Source organism: Macaca mulatta, chromosome 19 (genome assembly GCF_049350105.2).
Source record: "Macaca mulatta isolate MMU2019108-1 chromosome 19, T2T-MMU8v2.0, whole genome shotgun sequence".
Taxonomy (NCBI): Eukaryota; Metazoa; Chordata; class Mammalia; order Primates; family Cercopithecidae; genus Macaca; species Macaca mulatta.
The window spans coordinates 48,950,069-48,974,570 of NC_133424.1; the positions used below are offsets into that span (position 1 = coordinate 48,950,069).

The 24,502-nt window shown below is 47.4% G+C and overlaps 1 protein-coding gene across 1 annotated transcript; it reads right to left on the minus strand.

The window, feature by feature from the left end:
* Positions 1-24,355, minus strand: WDR87 (WD repeat domain 87). Its single transcript, XM_015123790.3, has 6 exons — positions 24,262-24,355; positions 14,023-14,143; positions 11,368-11,538; positions 7,803-10,675; positions 6,779-7,050; positions 1-5,506 (listed from the first exon to the last, which is right to left on the minus strand). Exons 2-6 carry the CDS (start codon positions 14,101-14,103, stop codon positions 117-119), a joined length of 8,787 nt encoding a protein of 2,928 aa, XP_014979276.3. The 5' UTR covers positions 14,104-14,143; positions 24,262-24,355; the 3' UTR covers positions 1-116.
* Positions 24,356-24,502: the final 147 nt, after the last annotated feature.

A 24,502-nucleotide genomic window follows, 5' to 3' on the forward strand; every position in this document is an offset into this window, starting at 1 on the left:
TCTCAAAAAAAAAAAAAAAAAAAAAGAGAGAGAGAGAGAGATGAAGGTCTAGATCCTGGTGACCAGGCCTTTCTCCACTTGGCAATGAAAAGTCCCAACCTCCAGTCAGTCCCAAATTAGAGAGTGGGAGCAACGGTGTGTGTCAATGCCTTGGTGAGATGAAGATCAGCTTGCGGCAGGCTTTTCCAGGCAAGTTCTAAGATCCCATACCGGGCAATGCCCACGGGAAGGATGGTGTGCACACAGTTCTGCCAAGGGAGGGGTACCACACCCTGAAACTCCTGAGGACTTCTACAAGTATGAGAACTGCCACAAAACAGGCAGCAGAACAGCCGTTCCCCGGGAACTAGCTCTGTGGCTTTTAGGGCCTCTTCATAGATGATCTCTTGGGGTTGAGGTTCCTCTCTCATTAGCAGCTCCTGAAGCAGCTTCTGGATTCTGGGGGACTTAAGTTGGTACAGGTCCATGAGCTGGTGGAACTGTTCCATCCAAGCAGTGCTGTCTTTTGCATATCGCTGCTGCAGCATCCGCAAAACATAGTACAGTGCCACAAACGTCTCCCACAAAGGCAACTCTTCCTTCTTTTTAGAAATGGGCTGTTTCTTCTTCTCTAATTTGGGCAATCTGGGAAACCTGCGTTTATCCTTAAAATCCCAGAAGTCCTTTTGAAACATCAGTGCCAGGGTTTGTTTTTCCACAGAGGCATGGGCACTTGGAAAAATGTCTCTTGTGGCAGGATAAAAGTATTGCATTTCCATCTCCTTGTGAGCAATGGCTATCTGCTGTGCCCTCTCACTTCTGTAAGGCTCTCCTAGAAGATGCCAATTTTTAGCCCTTGGGTCTGGAATCCTCTCGGTAGCTAATGGGTACTTTTGTGTGGGGACAGCCAAAGGTTTTGGCCAGCTCTCCTTTTCCTTTGCTTTTATAGGAGGAATCACTTTCCGGTATTTTGGACTCATAGACTCTCTAGTGGGTTTTGAGATCCTTGTGCCTCGTGACTCCAGGGCCTGCTTGTGACGGTACACGATGGCTTCAAGTTTGGCCAGATTCAGCCATTCTAAGTTTCCCTTTGAGACGAGGTCTTTGAGCAGCTGGCATAGTCTGTGGAAACCATCCCTGGAAAGCTGTTCTCCTGCTTCCATTCGTTCTAGGACATGGCGGATCCACTCTACATCTGAGAGGATTTCATCTGCATGTTGTTCCTTAGCTGGGATTTGGGAGAGAGGTAACTGTACCTCAGTCTGTCCCATCAGAGGTGGATGCTGCAGAAACCACTTCCACCAGGCACCTAGTGGCTTGTGTTGGAGTTCCTGACCTTCCACGGTCCTCCTTAATATGTGGGACATAAATGGGGTCTTTAAGTCCCGTGCTTCGGACTCTAAAACTGTACCCAAAACATGTGGAGGTATGGGTTCATATTTTCCCATCACTTCTCTTTCTTTATCCATTGTCTCTGAGAATTTCCTGGGTATTTCAACTACTGTGGCCTTTTTATCTTCCCAGGATATTTGTTCCTCTGGCACTGGCACTGGTATTTTCTCTTTCATCTCCAGAGCTCTTGACATCAGTTTCTTCAAAGGGCTTTTTAGAACTCCCAGTCTTACAGCCCCATCTTTGACATGAGGAACTCCTTTTCCAATGGAAAGGACTCTTTCCTTTTCTCTTAGGATCTTTCTTCTTTGTTCTTGTAACTTAAATAGTTTTTCTTTTTTTAAGGTATCTTTTTCCCTGTCCATTTCTTCTTCCAATGAGCTGCTCTCCTCTTCCTCTTCCTCATCACTCAAACTTTCTATCTCTTCCTCACTCGTAATTTCTTCTTTCTCCTCAAACACTTCTTCCTTCTCCTGAACCTCCTCCTTCTTTTCCTTTTTTTTCTCCTCCTCCTCCTCCTCTTTCTCCACTTGCTTCTCCTCCCCTTCCTCCTCCTCCTCTTCCTCCTCCTTCTCCTTTTCCTCTTCCTCCTCACTTTCCTCCTCCTCTTCTCTCTCCCTTTCCTCCTCTTCCTCCCTTTCCTCCTCCTCCTCAGAAGACAAACTCTCTTGCTTCTCTAGTTCATCTAACAGGCTTTCCATTTCTTCAGAAAAATGCTCTTCACTTTCCACTTCATCCACTTGACTGGAAAACTTTTCCTTTGGTTTATCAACTCTCTTGGCCTCTTTCCTCTTTCTCCACCTTCGTTTAAGGAATGGGATTACCTCTTCTTCTTCTATTCCTCCTTCCTCTTCATCATCCAGTATGACTTCTGAATGCTCTCTGGCCAATTTGCTCTCTTCCTCAGTCATTTTTTCTTCTCTGTTTACCATTCTCCTCATTTCCTTGGCCAGTTTTCTCTGCTTCCGAGCCAGTTTCTTCTCATCTTTAGTCAGTTCTGATCGTTTTTCAGAAAAATCCCACTCTTTGATATCCAGCTTACTCTGTTCTGTACTCAGTCTTCTCTCCTTAACAAAGAGTGACCTCTTTATCTTTGTCATTTTTATTTCTTCCTGTGTTAGTTTCCTTTCATCCCTGGTTAGTCTTTGAAGTGCCTTTAAGATTTTGTTTAGTTTTGCTGGTTCCTTGGAAAGGCTCTCCTTTTTTTTAATCAAATTCCTTTCAGCCTTGGCTAACTTTCTTTGCCCCTGGGCAAATATTCTCCGTCCTCTAGTAAATTCCAGTTTTCCTTTGGCAATTTCCCTTTCCTCCATGGCCAGTATCCTGTCTTCATGTAGCAGTATCTTCTCCTGTAGTGACAATTTCCTCTCAAGTAGTTCTTGTTCAACTTTAGTCATTTTTCTTTGTCTTGAAGTTTCTGGAGTCTCTCCCTTAGACAGTGTTTCCTTTCCCTCAACCAGTCTCATCTTCTCCTCAGCCAGTCTTTTCATTTCCAGGTTCAATGCCTTTTTTTCCTTAACAATATCCAACTCTCCTCTGAGCCGTTTCTTTCCTTGGACCATTGCCTTCTCCAGAGCTAATTTCATTTTTTCCTGGGCCAATTTCTCCTGTTTCTCGGCCAGACTATCCTCTACTTGGACCAATTTTTTCTCTGTTTCAGTCATTTTCTCCTTCTTCTTGATCACGGTCTCCTCTTCCTGTGTCAGCTTCTCCTCTACCTGAGCCAGTGTCTTCTTGAACATTCCCAATTTGTTCTTTACTTGCACTAATTTCTTTCTGCTGTGGGTGAGTCTTTCTTTGTTATAGAGTAGGTTCTCTTTCCTCTGAGCCAATTTTTCCTTCTCCTGGGCCAGATTCTTCTTTTCCTGAGCCAGATTCTTCTTCTGATACAGTATCATCTTGTTCTCTGTGAGTTCTTCCATGCTGTTGATCCATCTTTCCCTTTTCTGGGCCAGTTTCATCTTCTTCTTAATCAATTGCTCCCTTTTCTGTCCCAGTCTTTCCTCTTCCTCAGGCATTTTTTCCTTGTGCTGGGCCAGTTTCTCCTCTTCCTGGATCAGCAACTCTTCTTCCTGGGTCAATTTTGTCTCTTCTTCAGACAGTTTCTCCCTTTGCCAGATCAATGTCTTCTCTTCCTCAGCCAGCTTCTTCTTTTCCTCAATCAGTTTCTCCTCTTCCTGATTCAGTTCCTCTTCTTTCCAAGACAGTTCTTCCATGTCCCATTCCAGTTCCTCCAATTCCTGGGCCAGCTCCTTTTCTTGCCAGTCCAGATTTTGTTCCCTCTGGGCCAGTTCTTCCACTTTCTGGACCAATATGTTTTTTACCTCGGCCAGTTTCCCTTCTTTCTTTGCTAGTTTCTCTTCTTCTCTAGCCACTTTCTCCCATTTCTTGGACAGTTTCTTCCTTTTCTGGGCCAATTTCTCCACCTCCTGGCTTAGCTTCTCCCCTCTTTGGGCCAGTGTTGCCTCTTTCTGGGCAAACTTACCCTCTGCCTGGGCCATTTCCCTGTCATCCTTGGTTATTTTAACATACGCCTGGGCCAGTTTTCTCTCTTCCTGGGCCAACTGTCTCTCTTCTTGTGCAAGTTTCTCTTCTTCTTGTGCTAATTTCCTCTCTTCTTGGGCTCGTTTTTTTTCAGCTCGGGCTTGTTTCCTGTGTATTCTGGCCCGTTTGTGTTCTTCTTGGATCTGTCTCTGCTCTTCTGTGACCTGCTCTTCTTTTTCTTCCTCCTTCCGAGACACTTCTTCTTCCTCCAAAGTCACTTCTTCCTCCAAAGTCACTTCTTCCTCATCCTTGTACAGTTGCTCCTTGGATTCAGATTGCAACATATTTTCCCAGAATTGTTTCCACTCTTCCCATTTCAGCTTCTTGTCCTCCTGAAGCATTTCCTCCTCCGGGGATAGCTTCTCTCCAGCCTGGTGTAGTTTCTCCTCTTCCTGAAGAAGCCTCTTCTCCCAGTCTTCCTTCCATGCCTTCCAGGATTTCCTTGTCTCACCATGGGCCTGTTTCCACTCATCCCAGGACTTTTTCCAGTCCTGCCAAGACGATGTCCTCTCAATCATAACCGGTTTTCCTTCTTGTTCAACCACTTTCTCCTCTAGTGTGGCCATTTCCTTCACTTCCTCACTCATATCCCTCTCTTCTTTGGGCATTTCCCTCTTTGTTTTTCCTACTTTTCTTTCCTGCTGGACAGCTTTCCTCTCTTGCTTAGGTGACTTCTGAAAGGTTTTCTTCTTTTCTTTCTTTGATATTTGTTTTCCCTTGGTTACATCACCTGGTTCTAAAAAAATAACTTTCTTTTTCTTGCCCTTTTTCAAAATCACTTGGGTTTCCTCCAAGGCCGGCATGTCTTTTGCTTTCTTTTGTGCTTGTTCTTCTTCCCTTGGCATCACTTCGTGTCTGATCACCTCTTCTGTCACACCTTGTATCATGTCCTCTCTAATTGCTCCTTCATGGATAAAAATTGGTTTCTCCTCTGGCGGGACTACATCCCAATCAAGGTCCTCAAGCAGAACTTTACTTTCTTTCTTCAACAGGGGGCAGATCTCCTGAAAGAGTTCCCAACTGGGGTGCCTATCTACCAGCATCTCCTGAGCAAAGGTCACTAGCTCAGTGTTTAGATTTTCTGACATTTTTGTTTGGGAACCAGATATCCTCAGGGTCATAAGACGACACAGATCGTCCCGCCATGATGAGCCATCTCCAGCGGTTGACCTGCGGCCAGATATTCCTGAGGCTCCGCGCCCTAGAATTTTAACCTTTTTAGTAACTGGCTGTCCCATTACAGGAGGTGTAGGTTTCTCAGTTATAACTTTGGCTTCTTTTCCCTTCTTCTTGTGCTTCTTTTTGAGTTTCCGAGCTCTTGCTTTCTTGTCTCTTTTGTCACGTATTTTCCGCAGCATCTTCAGGGTCAATGCAACGTGATCCTTTGAGATATCTTTCTCTTGAGAGTCAACATCTTTTAAGAGCTTTGTTACACTGGTGCTTGAAGACCATTTGGAATGGACGGATGCTTCCTCCATCTCAACTGGTGCGGCCTCAGTCCCACTTTCATCCTCTAAGAGGCCTGGCTCAGTGATCATATGTTTAGAGTCTCTCTCTTTCGTCTTCTTGAGACCCCGCAACCATTTTCGGCCTGTAGGAAAAATGGAGAGGTGGAGGTAAGCAAAGTATGGGGAACTAAATGAAACCTTTCCAAATATTAGGTGTGAGCTAAGAAGAACTGTCATAAAAGAAGTAGCAACAAAGAGAACTGAGGCCTTAAAAAAAAAAAAAAAAAGCATCTCTTTGCTTTATTCCTAGCCCCCTACTCCTGCCAAATCCTAGAGAGCTAGGCCTTAGAGTCTTCCTGAGTTTGAGTGGATCCTTCCTTAGAAAGTCTTTTTTTTCTTCATTGCTTTCATAAAAATCAATTTTATTGAGGTATAATTTACATATGATATACCCATTTTAAGCAAACAATTTGATGAGTTTGAAAAATGTATACACTCTTGTAACTATTGCAATTACAATCAGGATATAAGGCATTTCTATTATCCCCCTAAATTCCCTCCTACATAGTGTCCCAGTCAACATCTATCTACCCTTAATCCCTGGCCCTAGGCAACAACTGATCTGCTTTCTGTGACTGTAGATTCATTTGCCTTTTTTAGAATTCCAAATAAATAGAATCATTTAAAAATGTGCTCTTTTGTGTTTTCTTTCAACAGTTTTTGAGATTCTTCCATGTTGTTGCATGTATCACTCTTTTTTATCACAGTAGTATTTCATTTTATGAATACACTGTCATTTCCTTATCTGTACACTTTTTAAAAAATTATACTTTAAGTTCTGGGATACATGTGCAGAACATGCAGGTTTGTTACATAGGTATACAGGTGCCATGGTGGTTTGCTGCACCCATCAACCTGTCATCTACATTAGGTATTTCTCCTAATGTTATCCCTCCCCTAGTCCCCCATCTGAGAGTGCCTTTTCTATGATGAGACCTTTCCACTTATCTCTCTTCCCACCTGGTATCTCTTTTTTTTTTTTTGAGATGGAGTTTCGCTCTGTCACCCAGGCTGGAGTGCAGTGGCACCATCTCGGCTCACTGCAACCTCCACCTCCTGGGTTCAAGTGATTCTCCCACCTCAGCCTCTCGAGTAGCTGGGTTTACAGTCACCCACCATCATGCCTGGCTAATTTTTGTATTTCCAGTAGAGACGGGGTTTCACCATATTGGCCGGGCTGGTCTCAAGCTCCTGACCTCGAGTGATCCACCCGCCTTGGCGTCCCGAAGTGCTGGGATTACAGGCGTGAGCCATTGTGTCTGGCCAGCCCACCTAGTATCTCTTGATCCACTTTAACACTAACTACCCTGCCTCTTGAGGACCCTGAGGCATGGACCAGATTACCCCTTACATACTATGCTTTTTGACCACTGCTCGGCCTCGTCTGTGGCCTTTGCTGTGCTTGACGGCCACTTCAGGTTCTTCAGAAACTGTAGGAGGTTTCACGGAGAAGGATTTAAGTTCAGAAGCCTTTGGGACATCTAAAGAAAAAGCCGGCTTTTCATCTCTATGTGACAGAGTCAGGTCTTCATTCAATCTCTGCTCCACTTGAGTGGAAAGGATTTGGAGATCTGTGGCCCGCATCCCCAGCAGATGGTCTAGAGTTTCCTCCCCGATCATCTCCTGCCTATGAAAGTCAAAGGAGAAGAAGGACTATGCTGAGTCAGGAACAAAAGGGAGAATGGGAAGAACAAAACGGCTGTGGAACAGGCAGGAGGCTTGGCAAAGTGGCCAAGAGAGACGGCATATACAGAGGAAAACAATGGCTGAGACAAAAGAAACTATCTATGAAGCCAAGATGGCAATGAATGGAGTGATCTGTATTGGAGGCTGTAGAAACAGGAGAAAAGGATGAAAATGGAACTTGAAGAGGTAGCGGACATATAAGAAAAGCAATGGAGAAAGGGGTGAGCAGGCCAGGTGTGGTGGCTCATGCCTGTACTCCTAGCACTTTGGGAGGCCAAGGTGGCAGGAAGATTGCTTGAGCCCGGGAGTTTGAGACCAGTCTGGGCAATATAGTGAGACTCTGTCTCTACAAAAAATTAGCCAGTGTGGTGGTGCATGCTTGTAGCCCCAGCTACTGAGGAGGCTGTGGCAGGAGGATTACTTGAGCCTGGGAAGCAGAGGTTGCAGTGAGCCAAGATCGCACCACTATACTCCAGCCTCCAACAGAATAAGTCCCTGTCTCAAAAAAAGAAGGAAGAGGAGGAGGAGGAGGAGTGAATAGGGGATTGTCAAGAATAGTCATCTAGGAATGAGCAAAGGCTATGAGAAAGAAGAAACGTCAGGAAGAATTAATAAACAGGGATGAAGAAATAGCAAAGGAAAGGAGGGGGAAATGGGGAATGGGGTGAAGAATTGAGGGAAGCACAAACGTACTGCATCTCCCGAAAAGTCTCTTGTTTCTGGATCAGCTGTAAGAGTGAGGTCCTAGAGTGGATTCCAATCTCAGACATGAGGCTTAGAGTCTTGACCCTCACTCTTTCATCCTTGTCCATTAATCCCTGAGCCAGAGGCATGGCAAAAAGATGAGTAATCATTCCTAGACGCTTCAGCCCTTCCCAAGCTAGTTCTCGGATCAGCGGGTTGGAATTGGTTGTATCATCCAGTAGCCGACGGGCTGTCTCAGAGCGTAGGGCTGGAGACACCTGGTAAGAGGCAAAGATTTGCCCTAGTGCACCAACACAGTACTGGTACTTCAGCAAGGAAGCATGGACCATAATATTGAGCATTGTCTCAATCATGCTATTAATGGCTATTTCACTCATCTTTCTTCCCAGCCAACTTCGGTTTGCTCCATCTGTAAGGACGCCGTAGGTTATATCCTTGGAAAGTCTCATTTCTAGGAATTGTTCATCCTCCTTCTCTGGATATTCTATATTACTTACAGTTCTTACCTTGCTCTGCCAGAAAAAGAATTCTTGAGACCTGTCCCATTCCAGCTCCCGCTGGGGTGCATGCAGGTTGCACTGTAGGTATATTGGGGTGCCCTCTGGCCAAAGACGGGCACGAATCACTGAATTGGGGATATAGCAATCAGGGGCAAAAAGCCATTCCCGCCCATGACCAAAGTAGTATCGCAATATCTGATAGGGGTTGAGTCCATCCCAGCTAGTCAGTTGTAGTTGGGGAGGAAGCACATAATGGCGTTGGTAACGTTTACTCATCTGCGTCCAATTTTCCATGTCCTGCAAAGAATAATGCATGGAGGAACGCAGTAACACTGGGCTCCCTTCCTCATCTTCTTCTATCACATGTGGCACAGAATGGTCAAAGGCAATGGCCCGCTTGTTGACAAGGTTCTCCAGACCCACTAATTTCTGTTGTGCTTTTCCAAGGTAGATGTACTTGGGCACAAACATGGTCTCAAAGGAGAAGAAGAAGCTTGGTATGAAAGGCTTAGGGATTTCCAGTACTTCATCTGATATGCTCATAAAGGAAAGGCGAGTCAGCAGGGCTGGGGGAAGCAATTTTAAACAGGACACTAGGTAAAGACTCTGGTTAAAAGTCACAAGCAGGTCACCCCGGTCATTTGCAAAACAGAGTGGGCCAAAGTGCAGTGATGAGTCCAGAATGGCTATGAGTCTGCCATGGAAGTCCCAGATCCGAACAGAGCCATCGGCAGAACCTGTGACGAAAAGACTCAAGGAGAGGCAGACATCAAAGGATGTGATGGCACACAGGTGCAGAGGCAGTGTTTCTATGAATTTCAAGCCATTCTGTGACCCAGAGGACATAAAATCATGGAACTTCCAGAGACGCAGGCAGTTTGTCTCTGTGATGGCACCCACAGACTTGGGCAAGAGTATCAGATGTGTTAGGTGACAGCTGCTGAGGATGCTGGCGAGAGGCTGCAGTTGTACTCTGACCCCATCAAGCACAGCTTCTGACAGGTGCACATAGTCATCCATTCCATAGGAACAGAGCAGAGAGTTTCCTTCGCCACCAAAAATCCCTCCAGACAGCGTGGAGAGTGCCAGTACAGCACCAAAGTGCATGAATTTTTGTAATCGAGCACAGCTGTGCTGGGAGAGCACTCTTATCACACCACTCTGGTGCCCAGAGAATATCAGTCCCTCTAGACCCCGCCCCAAGTTGAAATGCCCATAAGCCAGGCATTGTACAAAGTCCTGAGAATTTGGTGAGGTGCCTAGAAGATACTTGGCTGGGCAAGGGCAGCGGGTTGTGTCAAATACCAGAACCTCTGAGCTGCCTGTTGCTACAAAGAGCTCCTCTTTACCTGGGTCGTAGGCCCAATCCACAGCCCGGTCCACGATTGAGAAGGGCCAGGTGATAACCAGAAGGTCCCCTGTTATTGGGGACACAAAGCGCAACAAGCCATCCTCGGTGGTACACAGGATCCGGAACCAGTTATTTCCACAGTAGACCCGACGCAACTGCTGGGGAGCAGAGCCACAGACATTGAAGAGGCTGTAGAAGCAGGGCAGGCGGCGCAAGGAAAAACTATGGGCAGTTTGGCAGAAGAAAGTAATGCTGTCAATAAACTGGAGCCGGTACAGCTCCTCGCCAAGCTCTAGCCGCCGAAGCAGGCTCCCTGAAGTCAGGTTCCACTCCTTGATTAGGCTGTCACTGCCAGCTGTTAGCAGGGTGTGGGCCTCTGGTCGGCTGCGGATACAGATCACTCCTGAGTGATGGGCCTGGAAACTATGGAGCGGATGGCCCTGTTGGAGGCTCCAAACTTGGATTTCCCCAGCTTGGTTTCCAGCATAGAGAAAGCCCTGATCAAAACAAGTGAAGCAGCAGGTGATGGAGGAGCCGCTGCTGGTGGACATGAACCTCTTTACCTCTCCCAGCTGACCCTTGCCCTGGCGCATCAGGACCCTCACCACCGTCTCACACAGGGCCAGGAGGGAGCCATTGGGACCATTCAGCACGATGTCCTGGACCAGCTCATCACCTGGCATGGAGATCATGTGGGCTATATGGAGGCCCGTGCCACTTCGCTCAATGACCCAGGTCACCACTGCTCCCAGGACGCCAGATAGAAGCATCTTCATTTCCGGGTCATAGCAGAGGCAGCTGATGTTGAAGCGGCAGTGCACTTTACCCAGGGGTTTGAATGCCCGAAAGTGGTCCCCAAAGAGTCGCAGGATCAGGTCACCACAGTAGACCACGAGGATATGAAAGGAACCTGTGTGGACCATGGACTGGATGGGTGGCAATCGTTCAGTCATGGAGAATATTCTTTTCTCAATCATGTCCTCAGTTTTGCTCTTCATCCACACTACAGCCTAGAAGAGAATAAGATGGAAACTGCCTAGGCCAGGCGCGGTGGCTCATGCCTGTAATCCTGGCACTTTGGGAGGCCGAGGCAGGTGGATCACCTGAGGTCAGGAGTTCGAGACCAGCCTGGCCAAAATGGTGAAAGCCTATCTCTACTAAAAATACAAAATTTAGCTGGGCATGGTGACCGGCGCCTGTAATTCCAGCTACTCAGGAGGCTGAGGCAGGAGAATCGCTTGAATTCGGGAGGCAAAGGTTACAGTGAGCCAATGCACTCCAGCCTGGGTGACAGAGCAAGACTCCGTCTCAAAAACACAAAAAAACAAAAACAAAAAAAAAAAAAAAAAGAAAAGAAACTGCCTAGAACTGATAGTAGTGCAGAATATTCCCTTATTTCCCCATGTTTTGTGTGAAGGAGGAGTTGGAGGACTCTAGAGTGATTTTATCCCTTGGTGATGGGAACTGGAAATACAGTAGAGGCAGGAAGCCTAGGACCCTTTTCCTAACCTTGGTTTACTTCGGGGGAACCATACAACCCACTCAACATGGGGACTATAATTGGAGAAAGGATGAGGAGAGATTTCTGGTTCCAGACCACATTAATTCATGGGGAATATCTTCCTTTGTCAATCTGGGCTAAGAGCCATGTGGGCATGGCCCTGGGAGAATGGGCCAAGAAGGGGAAGAAAGGCAGTCTTACCTGTATTTCTTTTGTGCTCGATGTCACCCAAGAGAGGGAGGTGAAGAAATGGGCATCACTGAAGTAATAACATACACATGGCATATTTTGAGGATAGCGAGACTCTTTGAACAGTATCTGGGACCGGTCGCTCAGCACAATTAGGCTGTTCTTTGGGTCTTCTGAAGGCTGCTGGAGAGAGGTGTGGCATAAACTAAGAGGCTAGGGCACAGAGGCACTAAATATATTCTCGCATAAGTCACAATTGGAGGAGTTCCCAAAGTCATGCCTCCCACCCGAAGGACCTACTCCTGTTACACTCACACGTGCATAACTTATCACCTGTGGGACAGCTATACTTCACAAGCATGTAACAAATCCCCCAATGCAGGAGAGAACACAACCCTACAGAGCCTCTGTGTGCAAATTTTATAGTGTGAACACGGGGAAAATGATGTTCTTTTCAACATGAAGTTAGCCATGCCTGCCCTCTAACATTCCTTTTTTTTTTTCAGATGGAGTCTCACTGTGTTGCCCAGGCTGGAGTGCAGTAGCGTGATCGCAGCTCACTGCAACCTCTGCCTCCCAGGTTCAAGCGATTCTCCTGCTTCAGCCTCTCAAGTAGCTGGGACTACAGGCACACGCCACCAAGCCCTGCTAATTTTTTGTATTTTTAGTAGAGATGGAGTTTCACCATGTTGACCGGGCTGGTCTCGAACTCCAGACCTCAGGTGATCCACCCGCCTTGGCCTCCCAAAGTGCTGGGATTACAGGCATGAGCTACTGCATCCAACCCCCTCTAACATTCTTGCTTGTGTCTAGAAGGTACATGTACCATAAAGACACAATCTTTAACAGAATAGTCAGGCAAGTACATCACCTTACACCCACATGGAATATAGCAGAGTCTCCCAAAGTCAGTGCATCAGTGCAGCTCTAAGTTACTGAAGCTTAAAGCTGCACTAAGTGAGACTCTCGGGACACCCTATCGGGCCTTTAAATTTGACGGAGGGCAAGCATTTATACCATATATATATAATCCCACGGTGATAGAGTATGTGCTATGAAACATGCATCTGGGATCCTGTAATTTTTTTTGTTTTGTTTTGTTTTGTTTTTTGAGACGGAGTCTCGCTCTGTCGCAGGGGCTGGAGCGCAGTGGCCGGATCTCAGCTCACTGCAAGCTCCGCCTCCCGGGTTTACGCCATTCTCCTGCCTCAGCCTCCTGTGTAGCTGGGACTACAGGCGCCCGCCACCTCGCCCGGCTAGTTTTTTGTATTTTTTTAGTAGAGACGGGGTTTCACCGTGTTCGCCAGGATGGTCTCGATCTCCTGACCTCGTGATCCGCCCGTCTCGGCCTCCCAAAGTGCTGGGATTACAGGCTTGAGCCACCGCGCCCGGCCTTGTTTTGTTTTTTGAGACACAGTCTCGCTCTGTGGCCCCAGGCTGGAGTGCAGTGGCCTGATTTTGGCTCATTGCAACCTTCGCCTCCTGGGTTCCAAGCGATTCTCCTGCCTCAGTCTCCCGAGTAGCTGCAACTACAGGTGCAGGCTACCACACCTGGCTAATATTTTATATTTTTAGTAGAGATGGTGTTTCACCATGTTGCCCAGCGTGGTCTCAAACTCCTGAGCTCAGGTGATCTACCTACCTTGGCCTCCCAAAGTGCTGCAATTACAGGCATGAGCCACCACGCCTGGCCCTGGGATCGTTGGTGACTTTTTTTTTTTTTTTTTTGAGACAGAGTCTCGCTCTGTCGCCCAGGCTGGAGTGCAGTGGTTGGATCTCAGCTCACTGCAAGCTCCGCCTCCCGCGTTCACGCCGTTCTCCTGCCTCAGCCTCCCGCGTAGCTGGGACTACAGGCGCCGCCACCACGCCCGGCTAGTTTTTTGTATTTTTTAGTAGAGACGGGGTTTCACCGTGTTAACCAAGATGGTCTCGATCTCCTGACCTCGTGATCCGCCCGCCTCGGCCTCCCAAAGTGCTGGGATTACAGGCTTGAGCCACCGCGCCCGGCCTGGGATCGTTTTATGCAGAGCCAACCATAGCAAAACTGAGATTGGCAACTGTTCTCTCTGGTGTCTCCTCCTCTGTTTTAAAAAACCTCTCAGCCAGGTGCGGTGGCTCACACCTGTGATCCCAGCACTTTGGGAGGCCAAGGCGGCAGATGGCCTGAGCTCAGGAGCTCAGCCTGACCCGCCTGGGCAACATGGTGAAACCCCATCTCTATTAAAAATACAAAAAATTAGCCGGGCATAGTGGCATGTGCCTGTAGTCCCAGCTACTTGGGAGGCTGAGGCAGGAGAATCACTTGAACCCGGGGGCAAAAGTTGCAGTGAGCCAAGATTGCGTCACTGCACTCCAGCCTAGGTGACAGAGCGAGATTGCATCTCAAAATAAATAAAATTAAAAAATAGAAAAACTCTCTTTCCAGAAGGTCAGTTCCTCTGACAGTGCTTCAGAGTGTCCACTTTCCACTATGAAAATGTCCTTGCGAGTAGTCTGTGACTCATGGAAATTGATGGCCTACCTCCTGCTAAGGTGATGACTATCTTTATAATATACCTTGTTTGCTTCCTGTTCTCAAGGACAATCTGTGGCTCTTCTGAAATGCTCATGACTCTAAGACGGGTAGCAGCCAACCTATGATGTGTTTATGTCCTACGTATACATTACCTTGCTTTCATTTATGGTGTCATTTAGGAGGAGTTTTAAATCTTTCCACAGGGGAATGAGCCTGGGGGAAGATGTCGCCATGAGACTCCCTTGGCCCTCCTGAGGACCGTTGCTTAAAAACCTGTGGGAATCCAAAAGAGCCCAGCTTAGTCACTGCCACTTTCCGAGAAGCTAGGAATCAGAAGGCAAGAACAATGAATTCATGTCTATTGAACACCTTCTGAAAGTCAGGAACTGTGCACAAGACATACTTTCTCATTTCATCCACTCTACAGCCTAGTAAGGTAGGCATTATTTCATTTTATAGATGAGAAAACTGAGGCCTGGAGACAGCAAATGGGGAGTGAATCTTAGCGTGTTCCTTCCTATTGTAACCCAGTAACATAAATGGGTGAGAGAAGCAGAGAAACCGAGAGGGGGCTGGAAAAGAATACCCTCACAGGCAAATAATAGTCCTTCACATTTTGTGTTGTGTCCGGAGAGCATTTTGTGAAGACTGTGGGGTCTCAAAGTATGGTCCCCGGACCTCCTGAACCAGCATTCCTGGGGGTAAGTTTTATTTTGTTTTATTTATTTATTTATCTATTTTTGAGACAGAGTCTCTGTCACCCAGGCTGGTGCGTGCCTGTGCTCCCAGCTCCTTGGAAGGCTGAGGCAGGAGGATCACTTGATTTTTTTTAATTTTAATTAGTTAATTTATTTATTTTGAGACAGAGTCTCACTCTGTCACCCAGGCTGGAGTGCAGTGGCCCAATCTTGGCTCACTGCAACCTCCGCCTTCCAGGTTCAAGTGATTCTCCTGCCTCAGCCTCCCGAGTAGCTGGGATTACAGGCACGTACCACCACGTCCAGCTAACTTTTGTATTTTCAGTAGAGATGTGGTTTCACCATGTTGGTCAGGCTGGTCTTGAGCACCTGACCTCAGGTGATCCACCCACCTTGGCCTCCCAAAGTGCTGGGATGACAGGTGTGAGCCACTGCTGTCTGGCCACCTGGGGGTAAGTTTAAAAAAAAATAAAGCTGGGCGTGGTGGCTCATGCCTGTCATCCCAGCACTTTGGGAGGCCGAGATGGGCAGATTACAAGGTCAGGAGATCGAGACCATCCTAGCTAACACAGTGAAACCCCGTCTCTACTAAAAATACAAAAAATTAGCTGGGCGTGGTGGCAGGCACCTGTAGTCCCAGCTACTCAGGAGGCTGAGGCAGGAGAATGGCGTGAACCCGGGAGGCGGAGCTTGCAGTGAGCCGAGATCACGCCACTGCACTCCAGCCTGGGCAATAGAGTGAGACTCTGTCTCAAAATAAATAAATAAATAAATATTTAAAAAATCAAGTGATCCTCCTGCCTCAGCCTTCCAAGAAGCTGGGACCACAGGTATGCACCACCATGCCTGGCTAACTTTTCAAACTTTTTTTTTTTTTGTAGAGATGGGGTTTTGCTTTGTTGCCTAGGCTGGTCTTGAAGCTGGGTTCCAGCTTTAGCCTCCCAAAGTGCTAGGAATACAGGTGTGAGCCATAACACCGACCTGTAGGTGTCAAAATGCATATTCCTGGGCTCCTCCCCTAGACCTACTGAATCAGAACCATGGAAGTACGACGCAGGAACCTCCACTTGTAATGTGCTCCCTGGGTGATTCTACTGGCATTGGAGCCTGACTGCTGAAATAGGAAATGGAGATATAGGGCACCCAGGACTAAGAGTCAGCTCCAGCTAGCACATATGGAGAGAGGATCCAGCCATTTGGCTTTGCAGGTTTCCCTGACCATGTGGAATCAGGTAGCTCCTTTTTTTTTTTTTTTTTTTTTTTTTAAGATGGAGTTTCGCTCTGGTTGCCCAGGCTGGAGTGCAATGGTGCAATCTCGGCTCACTGTAACCTCTGCCTCCTGGGTTCACGCCATTCTCCTGCCTCAGCCTCCTGAGTAGCTGGGATTGTAGGTATGCACCACCACGCCCGGCTAATTTTGTGTTTTTAGTAGAGATGGGGTTTCACCATGTTGGCCAGGCTAGTCTTGAGCTCCTGACCTCAGATTATCCACCCACCTCAGCCTCCCAAAGTGCTGGGATTACAGGCATCAGCCACCAAGCCCGGCCTCAGGTAGCTCTCTTACAGGAGGTACATCTGCTGTTCATTGTCCTCATCCCCGTTCCCTTTTCTTTGGCCTTCATGAGGACAAACCTCTACTTTTCCTGGTTGTACAGTGAATTACTTTTAACATACCCCCTCTGTCAGGAAATCTGTTACTACTTGTGGGAAAATGGGCTAGTTTTTCCTCATTTGTAAAATGAAAATGCCACTGTTGCTTATGTTACAGGATTGCTGCAAAGATTAAATAGGATAATTTATGTGAAAACCCTTTTAAGCATACCCTGTAGTGACAAACACGACTTCTGTTTGTAGGCTGGCCTAGTTCTCAGACAGGTGACCACTCTATTTCCTTCCAACTCAAACTTTGTGCTTTTCAGCTGCTCTGGAAACATGACAGTTAAATTTATAGTCTGGCCAGCAGAGGGCAACGGAGGCCAACCTTGCCTGCCAGATGTAGAAGAACTTCATCCGTTTAGAGAAATAGTGGGAACTTGTTAGAAATGCAAATTATTGGGCCCCACCCCAGACCTACTCAATTGGAAATTCTGAGATTAAGGCCCATCAATTAGTTATTGTTGTTGTTGTTTTGTTTTTAAGATATAGGGTTTTGGCTGGGCGCAGTGGCTCACGCCTGTAATCCCAGCACTTTGGGAGGCTGAGGATAGGTCACCTGAGGTCAAGAGTCCGAGACTAGCCTGGCCAACATGGTGAAACCCCGTCTCTACTAAAAATACAAAAATTAGCTGGGCGTTGTGGCAGGCGCCTGTAATCCCAGCTCTTCAGGAGGCTGAGGCAAGAGAGTCACTCGAACCCAGGAGGCGGAGGCTGCAGTAAGCTGAGATTGTACCACTGCACCCCAGCCTGGGCAAGAGTGAGATTCAGTCTCAAAAAGAAAAAGAGACAGGGTTTTGCTCTGTTGCCCAGACAGTAGTGCAGTGGCATCATCATAGCTCACTGCAGCTTTGAACTCCAGAGCTCCAGAACTCAAGTGATCCTCCCACTTCAGCCTCCCACGTGCTAGGACTACAGGCATGTGCCACCACACCTGGCTAATTTTTGTTTCTTTGTTTTGTTTCTGTGGAGACAGGGTCTCACTGTGTTACCCGGGCTGAAGTGGTCACAAGTGATCCTCCCACCTTGGCCTCCTGGTCACAAGTGATCCTCCCACCTTGGCCTCCCAAAATGCTGGGATTTCAGGCATAAGCCACCACGCCTGGCCTATTTTGTTTTTTTGTTTCCATTTTTGTAGAGATGGGAGTGGGGGTGGGGTAGGGATAAGGGGGTGTCACTATGCTGTCCAGGCTGGTCTCTAACTCCTGGCCTCAAGCTTTGGCTTCCCAAAGCCTCGGCTTCCCAAAGCGCTGGGATTACAGGCATGAACTGTTGCACCTTGCTTCAACAATAACCAAAGTGTGAAAAACACTGGTTTAGAGAACTGGTGGAGTCCCAAGTCATTTGGCCTGGGCTTCCTGAACCTAGGTCAGCAGAACCCACCTTCTGGTATGGCTAAGCCGAGGCTCTGTGTTACCACAGAGACTTGCTCACTGGATTTGCAGTGGGGGAAAGCAGCAGGCAAAACTTATCATCATCATCATCATCTCACATGCATACAGTGGGTGAGAGCCCAAGGAAAAGCTTTCAACATCAATCATTTCCTTAGTTCTTGAAAGAATCCTGAGAGGCAGATATCATCATCTCCGTTGTACAAAAGAGGAACATGAACTCAAAGAGGAAAAGGGATGTGTTTAAGTCTACAAAGGGCAGATCAAGACTAAGATCCACCGAGTACAGTGGCTCACGCCTGTAATCCCAGCACTTTAGGAGGCCAAGGCGAGTGGATCATGAGGTCAGGAGTTTGAGACCAGCCTGGCCAACATGGTGAAACCCCGTCTCTACTAAAAATACAAAAATTAGCCGGGCGCGGTGGTGGGCGCCTGTAATTCCAACTACTCGGGAGGCTGAGACAGGAGAATCGCTTGAACACAGGAGGCAGAGGTTGCAGTGAGCCCAGATCACGCCACTGCACTCTAGCCTCGGTGATAGCGCAAGACTCTGTCTCAAAAAAAAAAAAAAAAGACTAAGATCCAATCCACAGTTCAGGATTCTTCCACTATATCAGAGGAGGAAGAGGTTTTGCTGGCTGATGCTAAGAAGGCTCTCTGATCCACAAATCCACTCACAGTGGGAACTTGGCACTGGCTGGCAGCACACAGCATCCTGTCTCTTTCCATGCTCCCCAAACTGCATGCTGCCCTCCTGCGATAGCTGTCTCCATTCGGTTCCACTCAACCCTGCACTTGCTGCTCATTCTGAACACCTTTCAGGCTCCAGATGATCTGCTTCAGATCCTGCACAGCAGTGGAGGCCCCTATGGGAGTTACCCCAGGCCAAAGTGGGAGGCTCACTCGCTTGCAGCCAGAAGTTCAAGGCCAGCCTGGGCAACATAGTGAGACCCTGTCTCTACAAAAAAATAAAAGTAGCCAGGCGTGGTGCCATGTGCCTGTAGTCCTAGGTATCTGGGAGGCTGAGGTGGAGGATCACTTGAGCTCAGGAGGCTGAGGCTGCAGTCAGTTATGATGGCCCCACTGCATGCCAGCCTGGGTGACAAAGCAAAATCCTGTCTCAAAAAAAAAAAAAAAAGCCAGTTGCGGTGGCTCACGCCTGTAATCCCAGCACTTTGGGAGGCCGAGGTGGGTGGATCACAAGGTCAAGAATTCAAGACCAGCTTGACCAGCATGGTGAAACCCTGTATCTACTAAAAATAACAAAAATTTGCCAGGCATGGTGGAGGGTGCCTGTAATCCCAGCTACTCCGGAGCCTGTGGCAGAGAATTGCTTTAAGTTGCAGGAGGCGGAAGTTGCAGTGAGCCGAGACTGCACCACTGCATTCCGGCCTGGGTGACAGGGTGAGACTCCAACTCAAAAACAAAACAAAACAAAACACCAGAAAAAAACCAAACAACCACCACAACTCAGAGTTACCCCACTGGCCCCTTCTTGCGGCCTCAGAGCTGCTGAGAGAGCAGTCATTTGTAGCAAATTTGCAGTCACTGCCATCACTTCCCATTATTCCAAATATCTCCACTGGGTCCCACTTCTCTTGACCAGCCTACAAAGAGCAATTGGTTGGGACTATTTCAGGGAATATTTCTAGGTGGTGAGTGAGAAGGAGGACTTTCAAACCCCAAATCTCTATGTTTATTTAATTTTATGGGGTGTTTTTTTTGTTTTGTTTTTTTGAGACAGAGTCTTGCTCTGTTGCCCGGGCTGGAGTACAGTGGTGGAGTCACAGTTCACTGCAGTCTCGAACTCCTGGGCTCAAGCAATCCTCCCGCCTCACCCTCCTGAGTAGTTGGGAACACAGGCATGCACCCCCATGCCTGGCTAATTTTTTAAAAACTTTTTGTAGAGACAGGGTCTCACTATGTTGCTTAGGTGGTCTCAAACTCCTGGGCTCAAGCGATCCGCCTGCCTCAGCCTCCCAAAGTGCTGGGATTACAGGTATGAGCCACTGCACCTGGCCCTTTATGTTTATTTTCTTATTTATTTATTTGCTACTCTTTCGCACATCATAGACCAGTTTCCTTGGGTTAGCCTCAGAGGATGACATTCAACTCCCTAATCCCAGTACCTGTCCTTAAAAGCAAGTTTGTAGTGAGCTCCAGATGCTTTAATCCCAACAGTCTTGATTGTTTAATATCTTTGACTTTTTATTTTTTGTTTTTTTTGAGATGGAGTCTCACTCTGTCGCCCAGGCTGGAGTGCCATGGCGGGATCTCAGCTCACTGCGAACCCCGCCTCCGGAGTTCACGTGATTCTCCTGCCTCAGCCTCCTGGGTAGCTGGGATTACAGGCATGCACCACCATGCCCAGCTAATTTTTTTTTTTTTTTTTTTTTTAGTAGAGACGGAGTTTTACCATGTTGGCCAGGCTGGTCTCAAACTCCTGACCTCAGGTGATGCACCCGCCTCAGCCTCCTAAAGTGCTGGGATTACAGGCGTGAATCACCATGCCCGGCCGATTGTTTAATATCTTTTTTTTTTTTTTTTTTTTTTTTTTTTTGAGACGGAGTCTCGTTCTGTCGCCCAGGCTGGAGTGCAGTGGCCGGATCTCAGCTCACTGCAAGCTCCGCCTCCCGGGTTTACGCCATTCTCCTGCCTCAGCCTCCCGAGTAGCTGGGACTACAGGCGCCCGCCACCTCGCCCAGCTATTTTTTTGTATTTTTTAGTAGAGACGGGGTTTCACCATGTTAGCCAGGATGGTCTCGATCTCCTGACCTTGCGATCCGCCCGTCTCGGCCTCCCAAAGTGCTGGGATTACAGGCTTGAGCCACCGCGCCCGGCCCTTTTTTTTTTTTTTGAGACGGAGTCTCGCTGTCTCCCAGGCTGGAGTGCAGTGGCCGGATCTCAGCTCACTGCAAGCTCCGCCTCCCGGGTCCAAGCCATTTTCCTGCCTCAGCCTCCCGAGTAGCTGGGACTACAGGCGCCCGCCACCTCACCCAGCTAGTTTTTTTTTTGTATTTTTTTTTAGTAGAGACGGGGTTTCACCGTGTTAGCCAGGATGGCGATTGTTTAATATCTTAACGCAAAGATCCTAATGGGAGAATTCAAGCTCTGTGGCCAATTTAGCGTGAAGGGTATTTGGGACCAACGAATGTTATTCCTGCTGATTGCGGAGACAAACCAGGTCCATGACTGATGTTGACACTGGAACTATATTCCTTTTCTTAGCATCAGTCCACTGTAAGGTACATAATGTTCGTGATGGCCTGAGGAAAGGCAATCCTCCCACGAGTTTTGTCTTGTTAAAGAGAGTTGACTCTAGGGGGCGCTGCACTCCACGACACAGTCAGGCCCCTGGGCTCCCATTGGCTCACTAGTTGGCTCCACTGTGTTCTGTTATATGTGTGTGTGAGGGGATCCAGGCAGGTTTCTTGCTCCCTAGAGCTTACAGTCATCAATGAAGAGATATAAAATGGATTGCAGTGGGAAACTCTAGATGATGGGTTATATTATCCCGTAGAACTTTTCTGCAACTTTTAATTTTCTCAAATTAAATTGCAAATTAAATTCAGTTTTAAGAAGGAAAAGTATGAAGTGCTTTGAGTACATATAACGAGGAGACCTGGCCACCCAAAAGGAAGGTGATGAGTGCGCCACACTGTGAGACAGGGCCCTGCATGGATTATATAACCTTGCAGGTGGTCTCACGTTTGGGGACAGGGGTGCAGAAAGTCCAGCAGGGGACAGGGGTTCAGAAAGTCCAGCTGGTATCGGAAGAGCCTAATTAGTTGACTGTAAAGTCAGAGGGGCAACCTAAGCTTACTTGGTTCTTTGAATGACATTACTGATAAGGAGCCCAAGTTTGTCCCCAGGGCCTGGGAGTGCTATTCTGGCCTTCAGGTGGCTGCATAGCTAGGGCTGGGGGTGGAATGCATTTAACTTTCTTAATGGGAAGAAATAATTTTCCAGGCTGACAAACATACATTAACAGGGTGGGCTAGTTTCTGTTGGATGGAAGTGTTACCCTGGATCCCTGAGAAGTAATGACAGTATCCAGGATTAATTAGGTTGTAAAGTAGTAACCAGGAGTTTTACGTATCTTTTAATTCTTATTTATTTTGAGACAGGGCCTCACTCTGTCACCCAGTTGGAGTGCAGTAGCACGATCATGGCTCACTGCAGCCTCGACTTCACTGGCTCAAGTGATCCTCCTGCCTTAGCCTCCTGAGTAGCTGGGACTACAGGCTAGTGCTACCACACCTGGCTAATTTTTGTACTTTTGGTAGAGATGGGGTTTCACCATGTTGCCCAGGCTGGTCTCAAACTCCTGGACTCAAAGAATCCATTTGCCTCAGCCTCCCAAAGTGTTGGATTATAGGTGTCAGCCACCACACCCAGCCTATTTTGTTTCTTACAATTATTCTAATGACTTAGCTATTATCCTCCCTGTAATTAAACAACTTCTTTTTTTTTTTTTTTTTTTTTTTTTGAGACAAGAGTCTCACTCTGTCGCCCAGGCTGCAGTGCAGTGGCATGATCTCGGCTCACTGCAAGCTCTACCTCCCGGGTTCATGCCATTCTCCTGCCTCAGCCTCCCGAGTAGCTGGGACTACAGGCCCCTGCCACCATACCTGGCTAATTCTTTCTATTTTTTAGTAGAGACGGGGTTTCACCATATTAGCCAGGATGGTCTCAATCTCCTGACCTCATGATCCACCTGCCTTGGCCTCCCAAAGTGCTGGGATTACAGGCTTGAGCCACTGCGCCCAGCCAAAAATATTTTTCTTATGCGAGTGATAATATACTATATACACTGTTATTCACCTTTTTTTTTTCCTCTTAATATAGCTTTAAGATTAAGTCATGTTAATACATATAACTCTGTTTCATTTCTCAACAGTTACTAACTGCAGGGCATTCCAATGTGTGGCTGAACTATCATTTATTTATCCAAATTTCTACTAATGGACATTGGGTGGTTTCCAACCTTTTGCTATTGCAGCTAATGCTGCAAATGAATATCTTTGTTAGTGCCTCATAACATTTTAATTTTATTTGATTTTAATTTAACTTAAATTGTAGAATTGAGGTCAGGCATGGTGGCTCATGCCTGTAGTCCCAGCACTTTGGGAGGCCAAGGCTGGCGGATCACGAGGTCAGGAGGTCGAGACTATCCTGGCCAACATGGTGAAACCCGGTCTCTACTAAAAATACAAAAATTAGCTGGGTGTTGGGGGGTGTGCCTGTAATCCCAGCTACTTGGGAGGTTGAGGCAGGAGAATCACTCGAATCAGGGAGTCAGAGGTTGCAGGGAGCTGAGGTGGCATCACTGCACTCCAGCCTGGCGAGAGAGTGGGACTCCATCTCAAAAAAAAAAGAAAAAAAAATGTAGAGCTGAGGCAATGAAAACATTTTTCCATTAACCTAACTTGGAATAATATTTTGGATGTATTTGAGTTAAAGTATTAAAATTAATTTCATAGCTGGGTGACATGGCTCACGCCTATAATCCCAGCACTTTGGGAGGCTGACGTAGGAAGATGTCTTGAGGCCAAGAGTTCAATACCAGCCTGGCAACATGGCAAAAAAAAAAAAAAAAAAAAAAAAAGTAAGTAAATAATAATAAATAAAATGAATTTTACCTGTTTATGTAAAATTTAAAATTGCATATGTGGCTTGCATTACACATAAATACACACATACACATAAATTTTTTTTTTTTTTTTTTTTTTTTTTTTTTTTTAAAGAGACAGGGTTCTGCTGTCACCCAAGCTGGAGTGCAGTGGTGCAATCATGGTTCCCTGCAGTCTCAAACTCCTGGGCTTAAGCGATACTCAGCCTCTTGAACAGCTGGGACTATGGCCACATGCCACCACGCCTAGCTAGTTTTTTAGTTTTAGTAGAGATGGGGTCTTGCTATGTTACCCGGCCAGTCTCCAACTCCTGGCCTTAAGTGATCCTCCTGCCTCAGTGGCTCAAAGTGCCTGGTATATTTCTCTTAGGTAGTATTGCTCTACATTGCCGTAGTCTGGTGGTGGCCTGATATCCCTATTGGACAGAAAGTTCCCTGAAGTAGGACTCCAGTCTGTCTGGATTTCTCTTGTTTCCATAATCACCCAACCTGACAAAGAATAGGTGCTTAATCCATTTTTGTTGAATGAGTGGAAAAACGTGCTCTCCCAGGAAGAAACATCTGCTTCCCAGCTTCAAATGTTAATCTTCCTAGAAGGCAGGCTGAGGCGGAAAGGGTATTGACTACGGCTTCTCGACCAGAGGACCTTGCGATTCCAGTCAATTCCCTCGGTAACTCTTATGGAGGCGTGGCAATATACATTAAAAAAGGAGTGTGTGTTAAGGAGTATTCCGCTGCTGGGTTATGCCAGCAGGTGGATTAAATTCGGATAAAATTTCCCAAGGTGTAGGTACTCTACAAACACTAGTTACCCTCAGGAATGTGTGATCAACAAAAGAATGTAAGATAACAAGGCCCCTACGCAGCCCTTGGGTCTTGTGGCTGCCGTCGAAGGCAGAGCTCTGGAGCCGCCTACGCCGGGGAGAGGCGACTACACCCAGGGCCCTTCACCCTCGGGCCTCCTGCACGGGGGGAGGCAGGGCGTTTCTGTCTCAAAGCATGGGCTGCGCCTGTTACCTGCGACAGGACTCCCGACAAGGGACGGGTACGGTGTGTGCACTCAGACGCTCCTTGAGCTAGGGGCAGCGACTAAGAAGCTACCTGGCGGATGCTGCGAGAGGACTCCGCCCACAGAACGGTTAGACCCCAACCCCGCAGCCAGCGGACTCCCCGAGGCCAGGGGTCTGAACGCGCGTGCGCATGGGCGCGCGCTCGAAAGAAAGAAAAAAAATCCTCTCAGCGGGGGCCCGCGGCAATT

Excerpts from the sequence above, each read along its gene's own strand:
- WDR87 (XM_015123790.3), bottom strand. The coding sequence starts at position 14,103 with ATGGCGACATCTTCCCCCAGGCTCATTCCCCTGTGGAAAGATTTAAAA. Across the intron at positions 10,676-11,367 it reads CGAGCACAAAAGAAATACAG|GCTGTAGTGTGGATGAAGAG; the intron begins GTAAGACTGCCT and ends ATTCTCTTCTAG. Across the intron at positions 5,507-6,778 it reads AGCAGTGGTCAAAAAGCATA|GCCGAAAATGGTTGCGGGGT; the intron begins GTATGTAAGGGG and ends TTTTTCCTACAG.